The sequence below is a fragment of the Rhineura floridana genome, chromosome 3 (assembly GCF_030035675.1).
Source record: "Rhineura floridana isolate rRhiFlo1 chromosome 3, rRhiFlo1.hap2, whole genome shotgun sequence".
Lineage (NCBI taxonomy): Eukaryota > Metazoa > Chordata > Lepidosauria > Squamata > Rhineuridae > Rhineura > Rhineura floridana.
The window spans coordinates 140,288,240-140,309,177 of record NC_084482.1 but is presented as its reverse complement, the minus strand read 5'-3'; the positions used below and the strand labels follow the sequence as shown (position 1 = coordinate 140,309,177).

General features: G+C 39.4%; 2 protein-coding genes across 15 annotated transcripts in view; one reads left to right on the top strand and one right to left on the bottom strand.

Moving 5' to 3' along the window:
- Positions 1–15,927, top strand: part of ACAD9 (acyl-CoA dehydrogenase family member 9) — a 31,322-nt gene extending 15,395 nt beyond the window's left edge. Inside the window, exons 8-18 of the mRNA XM_061618145.1 lie at positions 669–742; positions 2,137–2,212; positions 5,555–5,625; positions 5,963–6,082; positions 6,918–7,046; positions 11,985–12,064; positions 12,680–12,806; positions 13,717–13,794; positions 14,187–14,315; positions 15,236–15,308; positions 15,643–15,927. Coding sequence (XP_061474129.1) covers positions 669–742; positions 2,137–2,212; positions 5,555–5,625; positions 5,963–6,082; positions 6,918–7,046; positions 11,985–12,064; positions 12,680–12,806; positions 13,717–13,794; positions 14,187–14,315; positions 15,236–15,308; positions 15,643–15,743 — 1,058 coding nt within the window. The 3' untranslated portion in view covers positions 15,744–15,927. The remainder of the gene's footprint in view (positions 1–668; positions 743–2,136; positions 2,213–5,554; positions 5,626–5,962; positions 6,083–6,917; positions 7,047–11,984; positions 12,065–12,679; positions 12,807–13,716; positions 13,795–14,186; positions 14,316–15,235; positions 15,309–15,642) is intronic.
- CFAP92 (cilia and flagella associated protein 92 (putative)) overlaps positions 14,830–20,938 on the bottom strand; it is a 115,779-nt gene continuing 109,670 nt past the window's right edge. For 12 of the 14 annotated variants that reach the window (XM_061618133.1, XM_061618134.1, XM_061618132.1 and 9 more), the window contains 3 exons: positions 17,713–17,879; positions 16,804–16,901; positions 14,830–15,017 (listed from right to left, as the gene is read on the bottom strand). In XM_061618133.1, coding sequence (XP_061474117.1) covers positions 14,989–15,017; positions 16,804–16,901; positions 17,713–17,879 — 294 coding nt within the window. In that variant the 3' untranslated portion in view covers positions 14,830–14,988. Of the gene's footprint in view, positions 15,018–16,803; positions 16,902–17,712; positions 17,912–20,938 lie in introns of those variants that run through there. The other 2 variants (XM_061618139.1, XM_061618140.1) reach the window with 2 other exon arrangements.

Genomic DNA, 20,938 nt, shown 5'->3' with positions numbered 1-20,938 from the left:
ACCAAAGTTTCCAGGGCAATCTTGAGATGGAGAATGGAAATTAAAGAGGTATCCAGAGGAGGAAATTTGTAATAATGGGTAACTTTAATTATCTTCATATAGACTGGGTAAATGTGTGACCAGTGATGTGGGGTGGAAATTTTTCCAATACTTTATTTTTCTGCCAGAAATCTTCCATTTCATAAGATTGTTAGTTACAATTAATGGAAGCCAGTTGCAAAGAGAATTATTAGGCAAGTCTGCAAGTTTCAACGTTTTCAGATTTCTTTACTGAATGCAAGTAAAACAAACCTGCTAAATTAGATCACTCTCTAGGACATCAGAAAATTTTCGGATACAAACTGAAAATTTTCTGATGGAAATTGCTGTATGTAAATTAGTGTAATTTCCATAGATTTTTTTCCAGGAATTTTTTTCAATTCAAAATTTTCCAGAAAATGCATATTGCTGGTCACGATAAAGAGGTAAAACATCTAGATACCCTGATGACTGTTCTAGAACAGTTGGAACTGGTTAGAGGGGAGGGAACCCTGGTGTCCAGGGGTGGGGTTTTGGGGAGCACTTTCATCCCTAAAGTCTCTTCTTTTACTTCTGATTCTAGTAATTAATGCATGTTTATCAGTGACTCCTAAAATACAGCAACATTAGTATAATCTTCTATGTTACAGCATGTGAAGTACACTTTGAAAATACAGAAGTTCCTATAGAGAATGTTATTGGAGAAGTTGGAGGGGGATTTAAGGTAAGATGCAGAGAATAACTTTTCCCCACCATGCCATTCATCTTTAATATCTTAGGGTAAAGTAGAACTGGTTTGAGTAGTGAACTTTTAATAAGTAATCTAAAGCAATTTCGCGGAATTAAGGGGAACGATTTCAAGGAAGTAGCATGTTTGCTAGTAAACAGTAAGTCACAACTCGCGTTGCTGGTATTGACTTGAGCCTGGTGTTGCGTGGGTCCCACATACTTAAGATATTGTTCTTTTTCCTCTTTGTTGTCTATATCAAAACTTCTGAACTAATCAGTTTGTTCTGGAACACTGAAGGGAATGGATTAGGGGACTGAAAGTTTCAAGAGTTGTCAGCCTGTGGCAAAATTTAACAGCTCTTTATTCTTTTTATAAATGATTATGTAAACCATTGTTAGTGTTACGTCTCGGGGTGGGAGTTTACAAATCCAAAGAAAACAGTGATCTTTGAACGCCCCAGGATAGTTCACAAGGGGATTTCTTTGTTCAGGTAGTCAGTGGCTATTAACTTGGAAATACTTTTTATCCATGCATCAAGTTGAAATAATAAAGGTGTGAAGAGAGATGTCATCACCAGTACCTTCTTTCAGCTTTGTGGCACACACTTCCCCTGGTAGCTTACCAGAGCTGAAGTATCTCTTGGAAGGATCAGGGCTAAGCCATCTGGGTGTTCCAGCATGTCTCATGCATTACCTCTTTTTATAAACAAATGGATACGTGCCTTAAACCGTTCTTATGCCTTCAGAGCAGTATGGGTTCAATAAAACTATGTCTGAATCCTTTGAGCTGAATTTTTTAAAATATTAATGCATGATGCTTGTCAAATAATGACTTACAGTAGATGAGATTCTCATGGCTTATAAGATCATGCATGCATTTAAGGCTCGTATCCTGCAATTTCAATTATGTCTATACCTATTATTATGTCTATATCTATTATTTATTTATTTATTTATTTATTTATATCCCACCATTCCTCTTAGTAGGAGCCCTCCTATGACAATTAACATGCTGGCTTGCAAAATTGATAGTGTTCTGCGTTCTGTAATGAAATGTTTGAGATGTTTCATATTTTCTAAAAGGCAAAATGATTATTGTAATAAGTGGCATCAGTTGGGATGTATAACAAAGAGACAAATATTGGCTATGTGTGTTAATTTCCAGTATACTATAGTCCTCTCCTGTAATATAGTCTATTGAAGTTGCAGTTTTGTAAGAACAGTCTTAATTGCCAACGTCAGGCTTTGATTTAAAGGTTTTAAATGCCTGAGTGGAAACTGTATAAGAGAAGCAAGCATCCAGCTAAGAGGGTAAAACTGATGGCTGGGTGGGGTGAATCCATTTTAACTATAGTTTCCCTGAACAAAGGCTTCTTATTTTCACTGCAGGTTGCTATGAATATTCTAAATAGTGGAAGATTCAGCATGGGCAGTGCATCTGCTGGAATGCTGAAGAAACTGATTGGTAAGACCTACACTATACATTTAAAGCAGCATTATACCAGTTTAAATAGTCATGGCTTCCCCCAAGGAATCCTGGGTAGATTGTTAAGGGTGCTGAAAGGAAATCCTTATTCCCCTCAGAGTGACTATTCCCAGAGCTCACTGGGTAGAGGGACTGATTGTTAAACCTGTCTATCTATCTAAATTTGCTTGGGTAGTAAAAAAGCTGAATAAATATTCCAAAGAGGAGAAATGGGATTTCTGTTCATGATATATGTTTAAAACTATTTCTCAAATATTCCAGCTGCAAGATGAGTAAAGAGTTTACTATGGCCCATTTGTCTGTTGATAAGCCTTTTTCAGCCTGGTCTCTTCCAGATGTTTTGGACAACTTGAATCAACTCTGACCATGGGCTGTGCTTTCTGGGGCTGATAAAAGTTGTAGTCCAAAATGTCTGGAAGGCACCAGGTTGGGGAAGGCCTAGATCATCCAGTAAAGATACTTGTAAGTTTCCCTTTTTCTGAGAAAAGATTTGTACTTTTCATAGCCAACAACCTAGAAAATAGCAAAATTCAGGGGTCAGAGTAGGGCATAATCTATTCCTAAATATTTGCCTATGGGGAGTGAGAACCAATTGGATTCACACTTTGTGGCAAATAAACGTGGTATTTTCAGAAGTGAACACTGTAAAATCTGAAACTGAGATTAAAGTTGGTAAACATGTGATAGGCATATCCCAGGGGGACCCAAGCACATTGCTGATGTGTTCTCCTCTGTGTTAGAAATATACATCTCTCCTTCATGTTTATAGTGTTTTAACACTGCAAACACCAGTATATACAGGGCATACTCACTTGCCACAGAATGTGAATCTGATTGGTCCCCACTCCCCATAGGTGAATACTCAGGAATAGGTTATGCTCTCTTCCTACTCCTTTTTTTTTTTTTTCAATAATTTTTATTCAGATTTTCATAAAACATACAAAACAAAATCATAAAACATTCAAAGACAAAAAACAAAATCAAAAATAGTTAAACAAAAAGAAAAAAAGAAAAAAAAAACAAAAATAAAAAATAAAGAGTAAAATATTGACTTCCCATTTGTCAAAGATCAAATCAGTTATAAGTCTATAATATATAACAATCCTGTCTCTTAAGTCATATTATAAAATCACTTTCCTCCAGTAGTTATCTTACTTAATCATCAAATCTCATAAACATTACTTTATTCTTTCCACAAAAAGTCAAAGAGAGGTTTCAATTCTTTAAGAAATATATCTAACAATTTTTTTTTTCCAGATAAGCATATCGATTAATCCATCTCATTACTAATTATGATAATCTTATTGTCATAACCATAGTCAAAATAAACATTTCAATTAATCCATCACATCAGAATCTGTTAGGTTCAGTAATTTCAGTAGCCATTGTTCTATTATCTCTATTAATTCCATTTTCCATCTTCCATCTTCAGTAGTCTTGTTAAGTCCAGTAATTTCAATATCCAATCTTCCATTATCAGTATTCCATAATAATCTTGCTGTCAAAGCCATAGTCATATAGTAAGAGTCTGATGGGAATTACCTCTATCCCAAATATTTTCTTGCCATCCATTCTGAATAGGTTGCTGAAATACTGCTGTAAAATCATATCTCTGTTCTTTTTTTCAAAATACACTGGGTCATCTCTTAAAAGTTTTTCCATTGTCACATGGCTGCAGTTAATTCCATAGATTTTCTCTATATTGGGCTCCATCACATCATTCCAGTCCAGAAGATAATCCATGCCATTGATAACTTTATCTCTAGAATCTTCATTAATTTCTTCAGAGATAACATTGAGTTCCAAACAATAGATTTTATTTCTAAAGTCCATAGACTCCAAATCTTGTTCCTGTTCCACGTTTGTTCCAATCTCCGGGATCTCCTCTCTCACAGGGACCCCTATTCCAGTCTCCAGGGTCTCCTCTCTCACAGGGACCCCTGTTCCAATCTCCGGGGTCTCCTCTCTCACAGGGACCCCTTCCAGGGTCACCTCTCTCACAGGGACCCTTATATCTTTAATCTCCTGCTTCATTTTACTCAATTCAATTTTCGTTATCTCAATCTCATCCATTATTTTCTGAAACATAGTTATTTCCAGATTCTCAGCCACTTTCTTAATTGCCATTTTAAAAGAAAAATATAGGAAAACCACTTCTTATTTCAGCAACAATTGGGTTAATACTCCAAACTTGGTGACATCACAGTATAAACAGAGCAGACAGCCTTATCTCTCCAATAGTTAAGTAAACAAAATGCAGTTCCCAGGATCGAAATAATTAATGGCAATCGTCAAGAAACAGATTCGTCAAAATAAAATAGACCAAAAAGAGAGTAGTCTCAAAACAGTATAATATTTTTCAAAATAAAAATCTGGAATAGAAATCCCTCTTCTGTGTATATCTTTAGAATGCAAATCCAGGACAGCTTTTTGCAACAAAAACAGAGATAAGCTATTAATTAGTGCGTAGCAGAGAGAAGTTACGGCTCCCCAGTGAGATGTCAAAAACCGATCAATCTGGCAAATCTCTTTTAAACAGCAACAATTTAAGTCAAGTAAAAGAAAAATATAGAAAGAAGGGTGCTTGCCTGTTAGTGCGTTCTCTCTTAGAAGATAAGATGAACGTTCGCTTTAACAGATAGAGCTTGCTGTTGAAAATCCGTCCCACCTTCGTCGGCTGGACCTCGTCCCATAAATTAATGAGATCTGGTCGTCCCAACAAAAATAGGCTTTGAGGTTAATCTCTTCGTTTCTCCCTACCCGGGAGAAGTTTAATCAGTCAAAAAAAAAAGAAAAAACTGACTGATATATCTGAATAAGCTTCTTTTGAGGCAGGAGCCCGTCTCAAAAGCAGGCACAGGCTAAGTCACCCTTCCCGGAAGTCACCGCTCTCTTCCTACTCCTGAATGTTACTAGAGAAATGCATTTAAATTGCAAACACCGCTTAACCTGTGCTGTTCGTATCTACTTTATTTGGTGCACGGTGTAGCACCAGACAAATTAGTCACAGGTTCAAGGCTGATGTTGCTTTATTTGACCTAAGGAAATGTTTCAACCTGGTAATAAGAGCTGCTACACCAAGTGCAGGGTCATGAAAGATGTACAGTTGATGTTGCAAGAGCATCACACGTAGATACAAAGGCTGTTACGTATATCTAATGCAGTAGTTATCCATTTTAATGAGTCTGACGTTCATTAAAATAATTGTAAAGGGCCTTGTTCTGTTCTGAAGATAAATATTTAGGCAACTATTACATTTTCCAGAAGCAGTCAATACTTTTTAGCCTGATTATCTGTCTCTTCCTCTCACTTTTTTTAAAGAAATGACAGCAGAGTATGCTTGTACAAGGAAACAGTTTAATAAGAAGCTGAGTGAATTTGGATTAATTCAGGTAAATAAGACACTGTATGGGGTTTGACCTGTTTTGAGGAATTCAGGAGGAAAATTTGATCTTTTAAAAAAAATGAGTGAAAAGCTTTCACTAGTATAGAACTATATCTGCAATCCTGATTTAAAACTATGAAGCATATGTATTTGGTGAAAATTATGAGTAAACTAAGTGATTATCTTTTAAATATAGGACAAATAATGCACCAGGCACCAAACATTAAGCTTATGAGAATAAATGACAATTAACCTTCTTGAATGGTATTGTTGCATATTGTCATTTCACTTTTTCTGCATTACTTAAATATGAATGGCATCTCTTTTTTGCCCTTTTTTTCCAGGAGAAGTTTGCCCTTATGGCTCGGAAAGCATATGTAATGGAAAGCATGGCCTACCTCACTGCAGGAATGATGGACAGGCCAGGGGTCCCAGACTGCTCACTTGAAGCAGCCATGGTTAAAGTAAGCTTGACTGAAATGTTGATTTAAAGCTAAAGGTATCTGTACTAATGATCAGAAAGAAAATTGTTGACATGATCTTCACATTGTGGAAGTCATAGGGATGCTGTATCCACCCTTTCCGTATCTTCATTGTGTCCAGTCTACTTAATTGCATGACAGTGCTATGCAAATTCTATTAAATTCCTCCTAAACATGGCATATGTCACTGAAGTGAAAGCATCAGACCAGGAATTTTAAATGTCTTAGAGGGAAAAAAGCGTTTGTAGAAATCGAGCACCACCATTCAAGAAGACAATGCTGCGTACATGTGTTCAGTTTATAGATGAAGCATCTCTCATGAGCAGGATTATATATATGAATAGCAAACTCCTATACTCCATGTCACTCCTTGTGTAGCCCAGTTAGAACAATCTGTGCAGAAGTGGAAGGTATTGGCAGGCTTGAGGGAACCCAGTGAAGACTGGGTATGCTCCGTAAACATGGAATGCTGACTTGTGGGGAAAAATGGGAGGGAACATAATGGAGTGTTCTGGAAGAAGGCAGAGCTGGCTGGCCTGAATGTTTTGTTGCAGATCCCACCAATTATTAATAGCCTTGCTTATATAAAGACTAGGTGGCATAAATGTTTACTTTCAAAGCTAGGTGGCGTAACTGTTTACATTTTGTTCCAGAGAACTTGGCATTGGCACTAACTCTACTGCCTAGCCCCAAGTTGCACTTCATTTCTTGGTCACACTAAAGTTGAGTTTAACCCAGGAACTGGCTTTTTCATATACCAAGTTTAGAAAAATATTGGCTTATGTAATAATAACTTTATTTCTATGGTTATTGACAGGTGTTTAGTTCTGAAGGTGCATGGATTTGTGTGAGTGAAGCTTTACAAATTCTTGGAGGTCTAGGCTACATGAAAGATTTTCCATATGAACGCTATCTCCGGGATAGCAGGATACTTCTCATTTTTGAGGTAAGTATGAACTCTTCTATAAGTTGCATGCAATCTCAAACTACTAGCATAATACTAGGGACAAATAGATGGCATTCTAAGGACCATTTGAGTGGCTCTGAAGTCCTACTCCAAATAGTCAGTGTGTCATTACTTTTATGATGTATGAACTGTCTGGTGATATCTTTAGATCAGGTGTGGGGAACCTTTGGCCCTCCAGGTGTTGTGGGTTTCCAACATCCATCAAGCATGGCCAGTGGCCAGTGGTGGTGAAGTTGTAGTTAAACAATGTCTAGAGGGCCAAAGTTTTCCCACACCTGCTTTAGATAAATTTAGAAAAGAGGGCATTCCTGTTCTTTATGTACTAATATTAGAAATAAGTTATATTAAATATCAGAAATAACTAAAATAAATAATTTAAAATCTGCTTAATGGCACACTATATACTGAATGCAATAAACAGAATAGTCAGTTATACTGGCATTGTCTGTCACAACTGAGTTCATTTTATATATCTGTAGAACTTACCCCATAGTAAAATGGAAAAGTGTTGGGCTGATATTGCAGTGCAGTATGAAAGGCTTTTAACAAATATCAGCAATATTTAAAGTACAGCAGAAATGTAATTGCATACATGATTATGCAATAATTCTGTTTGGAGCCTTCCCATAGACATCTGGTTGGCCACTGTGAGCACAGGCTGCTGGATTAGATGGGCCTTTGGCCTGATAAAATACATTTTATCTTGAGTGGTCCTTGTTTGTTATTTTTTTTTTTGTAACGTAAGTATGAATCTATAACACTAGGAGAAGTACAGTGCCTTGCAAAAGTATTCAGACCCCCAACCAATGCTCTCATTTTACTGAAATACAAATGGTACATTATAATTTCGTTCTGTATATTTTATTTTGAAACAATTTAAACTCAAAATCAATTATTGTCAGGTGACATTGGTTTTATGTTGGGAAATGTTTATAAGAAACATAAAATACTGAAACATGTTGCTTGCATAAGTATTGAGACCCCACACATGAATATTTGATAGAGCCACCTTTTGCTGCAATAACAGCTTTACGTCTTTTGGGGTGGGTATGTACCAGCTTTGCACACAGTGTCGGATGAATTTTGGCCCATTCTTGGCAGATTCGCTCCAAGTTGTTCAGGTTGGCTGAACGTTGCTTGTGGACTGCAATTTTCAAAGAGCGCCACAGATTCTCAATGGGATTGAGATCAGGACTTTGACTGGGCCACTGGAGGACATTCAACTTTTTGTTCTTGAGCCACTTCAATGTTGCTTTGGCTTTGTGCTTGGGATCATTGTCCTGCTGAAAAGTGAATTTCCTCCCAAGCCTCAGTTTTTTAGTGGACTGAAGCAGGTTCTCTTGCAGTATTTCCCTGTATTTTGCTCCATCCATTCTTCCTTTAATTTTAACAAGATGCCCAGTCCCTGCTGATGAGAAGCATCCCCACAGCATGATGCTGCCACCACCATACTTCACTGTAGGGATTGTGTGTCTTGAGGCATGGGCAGTGTTAGGTATGCGTCACTCTTAGAGCTTTGAGTTTGGGCCAAAAAGCTCTATTTTGGTCTCATCTGACCATAAAACCTTTTCCCACATCGCTGCTGGGGCACTCTCATGCTTTCTGGCAAACTCCAGATATACTTTCAGATGGTATTTTTTGCATAACGGCTTCTTTCTTGCCACCCTCCCATACAGGCCAGTCTTATGCAGAGCTCTTGATATGGTTGACTGGTGCACCGTTACTCCACTCCCAGCCACTGAACTTGGTAGCTCCTTCCAAGTGATTGTTGGCCTCTCTGTGGCTTTTCTCACAAGTCTCCTTGTTCGAGTACTGAGTTTTGAGGGACGGCCTTTTCTTGGCAGTGCCTGGGTGGTGTGACGCAGCTTCCGCTTCCTGATTATTGATTCAACTGTGCTCACTGGGATATCCAGACACTTGGATATTATTTTGTATCCTTTTCTTAATCTATGCATTTGTATTACATTATCTCTCACTTCTGTAGAGTGCTCTTTGGTCTTCATTTTCCTTCAGATCCACAGCCTGACCAATGATCCTTCAACAGTGGTGTTTTTATCCTGACAAGTGACAGCAACTTTAATGGTTCACAGGTAGAGGCCAATGGTAAGGCAATTGTGTTCTCAGTAGGGCAGTTTCTTTCATCTGTGTAAAGTGGGAGCTTCCACAGCACAGGTTGAATACGTATGCAAGCAACATGTTTCAGTTTTTTATGTTACTTACAAACATTTCCCAACATAAACCAATGTCATCTTACAATAATTGATTTTGAGTTTCAGTGTTTCAAAATAAAATATCATATACAATAAAATCACAGTGTACCATTTGTAATTCAGTAATATGAGAGCACTGGTCAGGGGTCTGATTACTTTTGCAAGCCGCTGTATATTTAACATATTGTAGCTAAGAGTGTCTGATAACTGCAGTATCATCCAGCTTTGAAAAAAATGTAATAGGCCCCCTTGTTTTTATCGCTGCAAGTAGAGCATGAAAGATGGCTCTACCTCACTGGCAGTGCATAGGATGGCAGTGTAACAGATATGTGTGATATAAACCAGTGTTTGCTTCATCACAGCAGTCAGAGTATGCTATTTGGAGTGGTGTGCCTCACAATTTGAAGTGGCATCTGTGCATTTTCCTCCAGTCATCTAGGCTGATCTGGTCACTTTGGAAACATTCTGTCTTGCTTGTTAGAATAAATATAAATAAGCCTTGCAATGGAAATTTCTGCTTCAAAGATGTTTGCTTTAGTGATTACATCACTAGATAGAGAATTCATAGCTGTTGTTGGACTACTACTTGCATCAGCCACAGCCAGCATGGCCCATTGTCAGGGATTATGGGAGTTGTAGTCCAACCCTGCTCAAAACCTTCCTCCAATGGTGTAGCTCAGCCTTTCCCAACCAGTGTGCCTCCAGATGTTGTTGGACCACAACTCCCATCAGCCTCAGCCAGCATTGCCGATGGGAGGCCGATGGGAGTTGTGGTCCAACAACATCTGGAGGCACACTGGTTGGGAAAGGCTGGTAGCTAGGTATAAAACTGTACTGGTTCATATGGAAATATTTTTCACTACATAAGGTAAAAGAATGGTCTAATACAGTGTGATTTGGAGATAGCTAGCACCTTGGCTCTATCTTGATTTTCTGCTAGAACAATAATGTGAGCGTGCAGATTTTCCTCTTGCTGATAATCAGCTTTAATGGGTCAGTTTTTGCTATCGCACACTCTGGTTCTGAATGCCAGTAAGCTCCACTTGGTGCTGAACACTGAGCTATAAAGAATGGTGTTTGTAATTAAAATCGAGTATGTAATATGCATGCATTTAATTTAGCACCTCCAGTCAATGTATGCAGTAATTTTAATTAGCTTGTTGTTTAGCCATCTGCTCATTTTGAAAGCTTTAATTGCTAAGCAGCACTGCTTAAAGTGTAGCATATAGTAGTCCAGCATTTTTTTATCTTTTAAAATCAACTACTTCTAAAATGTGGATACTAAAATGTGCATGACAGAGAAAGAGCTACATAGCTTTCATTTTGTATCCTAAGTAGTAGTGGGCAGAGAACTTTGTCAAGGAGCACAGCATTCTTGTATCTAGTTTGAAAGCTTTACTAAGGATATTGCATCAAATGGCTTTTGGTTACTTGTTCTGGAGCTGAAAGGTATTTTCTCTCTCAACAATGCTGGTCAGAGTGTGGCTAGGAAAGTTTGTTGTTATGTGCCTTCAAGTCGATCACGACTTATGGCGACCCTATGCATCAGTGACCTCCAACAGCATCTGTCGTGAACCACCCTGTTCAGATCTTTTAAGTTCAGGTCTGTGGCTTAATTTATGGACTCAATCCATCTCTTGTTCAGCCTTCCTCTTTTTCTACTCCAGTTTTTTCCAGCATGACTGTCTTTTCTAGTGAATCATGTCTTCTCATGATGTGTCCGAAGTATGATAACCTCAGTTTCATCATTTTAGCTTCTAATGATAGTTCTGGTTGAATTTGTTCTAACACCCAATTATTTGTCTTTTTCACAGTCCATGGTATGCGCAAAGCTCTCCTCCAACACCATATTTCAAATGAGTTGATTTTTCTGTTACCCGCTTTTTTCACTGTCCAACTTTCACTTACGTTGCAAAAAAATATAAAATATAAGACTGTATCACAATCCTCATTACGTGCATTCCCTCAGTAACACTGAGGATGTACTAAAGCTGTTTCTGCTAGTACATATGAGGTACAAAGGCTTAGAGGATTGGGGAGGGGGGAAGTTTGCAATGCCGTGAAGGCTAGGCCTGCACCTGATGTATCCAAGGCCACACACTCTGCAGTTCATGCATTTGGTGTTGTGAGAAGCAGCCCTGCACACATACCAATGCACGTGTGTAGAGATCATCTGATGCAAAGGGAAATGCTGGTCCAATGGGGATCTCCCCTCAAATAAAGTTGCTCTATGTGTGTACATTAGCATCCATGTAGAGCGGAGCCCCTTCTCAGGTGCCCAAGGGGCTAACCCATCTGGCCCTGCAGTGGTCCTCCCAGTCCTTGAAAACATGGTGGTGATGGACTGTGACTTGCCTAAAGCTATCATGTGAGTTAATGGCGGGGCTAGGCATGAGACAGTGCAGGTTCATATAGAAATATTTTTAATTAAATAAAGTGAAATAATGCTTTAAAGTACATCAGTAATACATCTGGATCTGATAGGATTAATCAGTCTTGATTTTATAAGCAATAGTTTTTGTGGATTCAATACTGATGCCTCATGGCTTAACTATACAGATATCCCCAGGGGTTTTATAACATTAAGACAATGTTGATTCTTGAGCATCATCTCCACCTTAACCTGTTGAGGGAAACAACTCTATGTGTAAGTGTATCTCTAGCAAATCCATGTTTAAGTAGTCTAAAAGATCTCTCTCTGTTTCAGGGAACAAATGAAGTTCTGCGAATGTATATTGCTTTGACGGGCATGCAGTATGCAGGCAAAATCTTAACTGGAAAAATAAAGTATGTCCTTTTTGGAAATAGTCATCTTAAATGAATAATTACTGAATACAGATTGAAATTGGTAGGTGGGAATAACATAGGATAGGTAATACATTTTCTTGAAAGAGTTTTACGTACATTAGCAAAAATAAGGCATTTTCTTCTTTAATGTGCTGATGTGTTGTGTAGATCTTAAATTTGATTTGAATGGGTGTCTGTACCCATTGGTCAATTAATCACTATTGCTCTGTGACCTCTATTCATTGAAATGGGAAGTATGCAAGCCCCATTTAAGATTCAGGCAGATTACATGGCCACAGTGATTTTTGGAGTTTTTTTGAGCTATCACTAAAACATAGTTGGTAGGTGTTAATCTAGTTCTGGCCATGTGTATTAAAAGACCTAAGAAACTGACTTTTTAAATCACTCTTGCCCAGCGGGGTAGGGACACGTGTTGAGTGGGAAATGGAGAGATAACATATTATGTAAACAGAAATTTATTCAGATAAAAGAACAGTTTAGAGGAAAAGTGATCCAGGAGTTTGGCTGCTGTTTCCAGAAGAAACATGTTGCAGAATGAAATAATAATGGAGAAGTGGCCCAATGCTAATGCACCCAATATATTTACTCCCACAGGGAAATCAAGAAAGGAAATGTGGGTGTGGCTTGGAGCGTATTCATAAACAGGTTCCGTGACAGCATGGGCCGAAAAGTAGACTTAGGGTTTGTTGGTAAAAATGGTGTGGTGCATCCCAGTCTAGAAGTAAGTATGCCATGCAGATGCTGTAATACTGTTAACCACGCCTAGAAGATTTCTTTGTGTTGTGTTGTAAAAATAGTGCTTCTTTAGGCTTGGTTCAGTGTCAGATTCCTCCATGAAGAAACACAGGAAACAGCCTTGTATAGAACCAGACCATTGGTGTAGTGAGCTCAGTATAGTATACATTGGACTGTATACTATACAGTAGACTGACAATGGCTTTTCAAGGTTTCAGACTGTAGTGCTGCCCAGATGTACCTAGGAAGGCAGAGAAATGAACCTGAAATCTTCTCCATAAAAAGCATGTGTACTACCATTGTGTTATAGTCTTTCATGCACAACTGTGCTAGGAAATGCTGCTGTACAACCCAGTTCACAGTACTGTTTGCATGGGATTGTATGCCTGCACCCACTATCACATGGAGAAACTTCACACCATGGTCCTTTTTTTAGTTTTATTTGAGCAATTATTGCTTAAACATTAAAAATATTAGTGCTTACTAAACCAAGATGTTTTAGACTTCATAGTTTAAGTTTAGAGGAAAACCTGAACCAATCCCTGTAAGAATCCAAGTAGAATGCCATTTAGGTTGCTCTATTAAACTGTGCCTTGTAATGCCTGTTGCATGTTGCTTTCCTCAGCCCTGCTTCTGATACACTAACCCCTATTATTCACACTATAAGCTGTAATGGCATGGGGCTTTGTATGAAAAGATCTACACCGGGGGTGAGGAACCTTTAACTGAGTGGGCAGAGATAGTAGGGGACCAGGCAGTCCCTGCGGTACCTTGGAATCCAAGTTGTTAAGGGGCTTGTTAGTCCGTACAAATTTAGAGAGAGATTGATCAACTGTGTGTGTAGAATTGACAATGTAAACAGGCACAGCCCTAAATCTTTTTTTTTTCTTTTGCAGGAAAGTGCCAAGAAACTTGAACAAAATATATATTATTTTGGTGTTACAGTAGAAGGCTTGCTGAGAAGGTTTGGCAAGGTAGTCAGAGCTTTCTAAGTGGGGAGTAAATCAGAGTTGCTGCCTTTCTTCTTACTGTCTGCCCTTCCCTCAATAATCTCATCAAAGTGAATGTTTGAAACCAAACTCTTTTCCAGCCCAATAATTGTCTTCAAGATGCATATTAAAGAGCCATCCTGGAAGATAATATTGGAAGATCATGTCGTAGGCAGCAGATAAAATCAAACTGTAAATAACTTTTTCCCCAGTAGCCTGCATACTTACTATGCAGAATCTTATAATTCTTCGTCTTAGCACATGTGTGAATACTGGCTGTCTTCATCTGTTGAATCATGCTATATTATTGATTAGGCAGCTTAGGATGATGGTTAGTAAATTGCTAAACTATTTAGGTGTTTTTTGTTTGGTATCAGACTATTGTGGATGAGCAGATGATTCTTAAAAGAGTGGCAGACATCACCATCAATCTGTATGCAATGACAGCAGTTATTTCCAGAGCTAGCCGATCAATCAGTATTGGTTTGCGCAATCATGATCATGAGGTGAGTGTACCTACACAATTCTGACTAGCATGGTTGATAAACTTGCATTTCAGTATTAAAGAGATAAATTGAGAGAAAAAATAATTGACTTTTGAGGGTATCCTAATACTTTCAGATTCTGACATGAGCTGGATAGCAAGGGATATAGTTTCATATGCTTGAAAAAGTATTTTATGGCAGAAAGGGCTTGTAAAGCAAAAATCCAGATTATTCCTTTTCTTGTGCTCTGGAGAAACACATATATAGTAATGCCATTGTAGCCGTGATAGCTGTATGGAACTTTGATATTCAAAGATAGTGGGTAATAACTGATATCACCCTATGTGCCTTGAATATCAAATGGGGGTAAACAAAAGGCAGCTACTTACTAGCATGTCTTGTTTCCGAGTCCCCTGGGTGCAACAGGAGATGGAATGCTACCCTAGATGGATTTATAATCTGACCCACCAAGGCAGTTCTTCCAATAATTATATAAATACTGAACCATGCATACTACAGAGATTTCACAACACCCAAATATTAAGAAAGCTTTATAGCATACAATTGCTTATGTAGTACACACAAAAGTTGTACAAGTGTAAAATTTTAAAGAAGGCTCTTCAGAAAGTCTGCAATAATGATCAAGTTTGATCTGTTCTTGTGCTAGTGGTAGAAAAGTCCCTTCTGTTGAACTTCAGTTATTCAGCTCTGGGGCAAACGTTACTGTGAATAAAGGAAAGATTATTAACTTCTACTTAAGTTTATTACTGGGTAAATAAGGAGAACAGAAGCTCAATGCTTTTCTTTTACGTGCCTTCTGATACTTGGGTTTCCATGCATTTATAATATAATGAGGTAACTATTACAGATAGTTAAATTCCATCAGTCTATTTGAAATCAGGACTATTTTCAATTTGCTAATGATTTCACTGATTTTCTAGGTGCTGCTTACAAATATTTTCTGCACTGAAGCTGGTTTCCAGAATAATTATGCAATGGCAGAATTAGTAAAATGTAAGTGTTAACACTGAACCAAACACTGGCATCTTCTATTGTTTGCTTTCATACTAAAATACTTTACTAAAACAAAGTTACAGAAAACCCAGCCAGTATTATGGCCACAGTTTCTTTTCATAGGAGATGCCTTCAGTTTATACTAAGAATCTAGATGCCAAAGCAGGCCAACTTGATACTTCCCGATTTGCTCTTTCCTATAATTAGTGCTAATGCGGCAGATGCTGCTACTAGCTCAACAGCTTGTGTTTACAGTCTTGGATCTTAAAAAGTCTGTTTCTCTCATTTCAATATGCCTCTAAAGAATTGTTACTTCTGTTGCCATTATTCCTAGTTGCTCCTGAAAACATGGATGACCACATTAAAAAAGTGGCAAAGCAGGTGCTGGAAAAGAGAGCCTATATCTGTTCCCATCCACTTGATAGAACGTTCTGAAGGTTGGAAAATGATGACTAACGTACTCTGGTGCCAGATACTTCACAGTGCAAGTGAATGCAGGCAATCTAAATCCTCAACTTTATTCTCCAACATGAGACAGAATGACTGACAACTTGCTAACAGAACATGTTTTCATCAGTTGCAGTGTAATGTTTATACAATAAAACTGTATTCGATTTTATATGCCTAAACCCATGTGAAAACCCTAAGACAGATGGTTGGAAGAAAGAGCGCATAATCAATGTACTTCCTATTCTTATATTTCATTTTAGAAACACAGTGCTGCAGAATACTAATTATAACATCTTTAGAGATAAATGAGAAAGTCTCTAACATCAAGAATACACTGCCAACTTTTTTAAGAACGAGGTGTAGGATTAATTAGGGGGCAGTCCACAACTTGTGGCCAGCACTGGCAGCGCTTAAGACAGCAGCAGAGCCACAGTTACAGCCCTGGCACTTGCAGGGAGGGGGGGGCCGGCAGGAGAGGAAAAACATACTTTTTTTGTGTGAAACAGAGATCACAATTGGGGCCACTACCATTATGTGATAGCAGCAGGATCCTGTGCCAGCCTAGTCCCACCCCAAAAATGCCCTGTTTGGGGGGGGGTGTCTACCAGCAGTACCTTCACCCACCATTTGGGCAGGCACAGTGGGCTGCTCCTTGCCAGCAGAGGGACAGTGCTGCCTCAGAAAGACCAGACAGACTAGTAATATTTCCAACCTAGGTTACTCTGAGAAGTTGCTAGTAAATACTATTGTCTGTGTAAGTTTATCTAATGCTTTGTATCAACTACTGACTTAACCACCTCAGTTTCATTAAGTAGACCAATTCCTTTATTCTCATGGCAATAATTCCAGATGCCTGAATGCAATCTCTGGACTCTAGGTAGTCATTTGGGGTTTCCTCTGTGCCAAACAGTTTCTACATTAATTGTACTATGTACTACTCAACCTATTAAGTTCCTTATCAGCACAAGGAAAAATACCACTGGGTTTTGTACCTATGTTGTGCTCAAGAAACTACACTGCAATTGGCACATCATTCTCACATTACCTCCATCCTGTCTATCTTTTGTTAGGATTTTATCCATTAGACGCAATCTCTGTGGAGGCCATCTCTTGTACCGAAATGAATGTTTATGACAAATCAATCTGCAAAACAGAATAGACTTTTAAAAACTGGGAAAACATGAAATTTATGCTTAACAACAACTAAGTGAACATTCACGTTTATGACAAGTTCTAATGTAAACCTTTATGGTACAAAACATGTATAAAAGCATGACCTCGCCCTACTGAGAGAAAAATGGCAAGCTTTGTGCAACAACAAATTAAAGTTCACTTGTACAATCAAGAAAAGATGTTACTTTACAGTTTTTAGACAGCTGCAGTACCTGTATGGTAACATATACCAATCTTGGGTTATTCAAGCATCAGGATGCGTAACTTACCGTGGGGATGGGGGACCTGTGGCTCTACAGATGTACAACTCCCATCAGCTCTTGCCACTGACCATGCTGGCCGAGGTGATGGGAAGTGTAGTTCAATAACAGGTCTCCCATGCCTACACTTACTTTACCCAAGGCTGAAAAGTTGGCTTTGGGTAACTGCAGAATTACTCTAAAGAGCTACACACACCAAGTGCATCTTATCTCAGGCAACCGTTAATGTTAAACAAAGTATAGAGGGACAGATAACTGCAGAATCTCCTACAGTAACGTCCTAGGCTAAAGCTATGATTCAATTTGTAATCCTATATAACGGGTGGAAAACTTGTAGACTTTCACATATTGTAGGACTCCAACTCCCAACCTGCATTGCGATGGTCAAAAATTACAGAAGCTGTAGTGTAGTAACATCTGGAGGGCTACAGGACCCTCACCTTTATGATACATACACCACTAATCCTTTTATAACATTACCTTGCCATCCCAGTGTGTTGTATAGCAGCTGGGTGACTTACCTGAAGTCTGCTCCCTTCAGAGTTTTAAATACATTGTGCTTCCTGTCATAGCACGGAATTATATTTCCATTCCACTTTAGGCTGTGGTGGGTTTCAGAACCAGGAACAAATCCTTGGCAGATGCTGCTTTCTTCCACATTGTCTAATGTTCCCAAAATGGGGGTAGGCTGAAACAGGATTGGTAGGCTTCACAACACTGCTTCAAAAGACACAGCTTCATGTATAAGTTTCCAATACTAGGAACCAGAAATGCATTTCAGACTAAAGCTTAGTGTTGAATACACAGAAGGGCACAACCATAAGCTAGTAAGTTTACCTGAAACACTGAAATGAATAGATTCAAGACTGGCATGTCTTTGAAATATACCCAAAGAGTAGTGGTAAATATTGGCGCCTTAGCAAATACGTATTTCACTAGAATTTTGAACTCAAACAATGCTACTGTTTTTCAGATCAATCCAACCCCCCAATTTGCCATGTCAGATGGCTTTGAAATGGGGTAGGGGTGTGCCTTCATCATCAGGGAAGCCCACCTAAACAGCAAAGCTACCACTGAATCCAGGCCTCTTTGCTGCACCAATCCCATGCAGGCACTGGGGCTGTGGACGCAGTGTTGGTTGCACCACTCCATAAAATGCTGCCATTGCCAGCCAAGGGTTAGGATTGCAGTCTCAACAACAACTGACTGAATAAAAAAAATTGCACAGCATATTTAATCACTTTAATGTGACCACTTTGCATATGCACTAGAATAGGGGTGGGGAACTGGATTCAGCTGGCAGACCAGATCCTGGGTTTCCCAACCTCAGACCATTTCAATGTTTGGGTGGGAGCCACCAACCTGTCAATTACCTGCTGTCACTATGATATCAGGAGACCCTTTTTCCTTTGTAGCACACAAGCTGTGCTGCAAAGGAAAATCCAAGCCCAGCCAAGTGGGCTTGAGGTTACAGCTGGTCAGCTTATGGATGCTTCAAGATCAACTTTCTGCTGAGATTGTGCTATCGAGTTCCTCACAGGGAACCCTCTAGCATAGCAGCTCTCAGCTGGCTTGCTCTCACCATAAATCAGCTGATTGGCAGTGACAGCAAGCCTCCCTTGCCAATGCACAATTGGAAGCACACCTTAAGGCTCTCTGTTGTACAGTGGCAACTGTGTCTCCACCTGCCCTTCACCCAACATCACATATAATGCAAGGTGGGCATGGTTTGGGAGAAATGGCCTTGGAAGACTGTGATGTTCCTGATTTGTAATATAAATATGGTAAGTGCTGGTATAATATAAGACATATGGTAAGTGGAGTGAGTGATGAGGGGGAGTACATGGGCTGTAGAATGCTGGATGATTGGCTGAGCGTTTGAATGGCTGGAAGTATAAATGAGAGGATGACAGTTGAATCAGGGTGGTGTTTTGTGGTGGTATGTTGTTGGTGTGTTGGAGAGGTTGGTGTGGAGAGTATAAGGTGGCTGTTCCCCTAAATCTGTTCAAGAGGCAGCAGAGTTGGCAGATCACTTTGCCTCAAATAGAACTGGCTGGGTGGGAAAACCATCAAGAGAGTTTAAGCCCAGACCAATTAATAATGGCAGAAGGGATGTGGTACCACAGCGAGTGAGCCCTCCAATAAAATCTGAAGGGCACAGGACACCCCAGAGTGAATCTGTGTACCCCAAAATGGAGGAGAAATTGTGTTATAAATGTGGTAGGCCGGGACATCTGCGTTTTCAATGTGAAGTCGCCAACCCCATTGGTAATCCCGCTCAGGGAAAGGCAGTGAAAACAAAACCAAGGGAGTTCGAAACCAAGAAAGTTCAGTTCTGCCAGATAAACGGGACAAATGTACAGGACTTTGATTCGAGTCTGAGAGAAGAAGTGAGTGCGCAAGGGGCAAAATATTGGGCTTTGCTGGATACTGGTGCTGCTCAGACCTTACTGAGGCCAGATTTGGTAAAATCTGAGGAAATTTTACCTCAGGAAAAGGTGACAATCCAAGGAGTGAGGGGTGAACCAGAAAGCATTCCCATGGCCCTGATAAAATTAAAATGGAGAGGAAAGGAGGAGACCTGTAGAGTGGGTATTAATGCCCAGCAACAAGAACCAGTGATACTGGGAAGAGATGTTATGGGAGCACAAGGAAAAATATATGTTGTGACCCGAAACCAAATGAGCAAGGGAGCTGAAGCCATTTTAGCTGGCTCTGATCAAAACAGGGTGGAATCTGTGGCTGAGCCTGAGGCCGCCATAGCAACCACTAGCAGGCCTGATGAGAGAGAGAGATTGTTTCAAATGGTCTCTACTGCTGAGGCACAACAGTTCAGAGAAGAGCTGGAGAAGGATGAAAGTTTGAAACAAATGAAGGAACAAGTCCTTACACAAAGAATCCCCTTTACTGACAATCTGAAGGATCAAATAGTGTGTGAGAATGGGATACTGTACAGACTGTGGATGCCTGCTGAGAGAGAGAATGGATGTGAACCAGTCAAACAGTTGTTAGTGCCAAGCAAATATAGATCTAGATTGCTGGATATGGCACATGACGTTCCTTGTTCAGGGCACCTTGGAATAAAAAAGATGAAGAAAAGGCTGACAACACATTATTATTGCCCTAATATATCCAAGGATGTAAAACAATACTGTTCCTCCCGTCTTATCTGCCGGAAAGTGGGAGAAAGGGGGGTAAAATCAAAAGCACCCTTGAAACCCCTTCCCATAATAGGACAGCCATTCTATAGAGTGGGCATAGATTTGGTGGGTCCTTTCTCCAAACCTACGAGACATGGCAGAAAGTACATACTGATAGTGGTTGATTATGCTACTAGATACCCAGATGCTGAAGCCCTAAGGTCGGTGGAAGCCCGTGTTGTGGCAGAGGCTCTGCTAAAAATCTTCATGAGGTTAGGATTTCCTCATGAAGTATTAACTGATCAAGGCAGTGTCCTGATGGGCAAGGTGATGCAGTGTATGTGGAAGTGCAGTGGGTTAAAACACTTAAAAACGACCACGTATCACCCAGCAACTGATGGGTCGATCGAGAGATTTAACTGTGTGAATGAGAAAGTGTTGAATGAGATTAGGTTCTGTATTGATTATCAATTGATCAACAGAATTACTGACCCAGATGCGTATCCTATGCCTAGGGTGGACGCAATGCTAGAGCTATTGGGAGCAGCAACCATTATCTCCACAATAGATCTGTGTAAAGGGTTTTGGCAGATGGAATTAGAAGAGC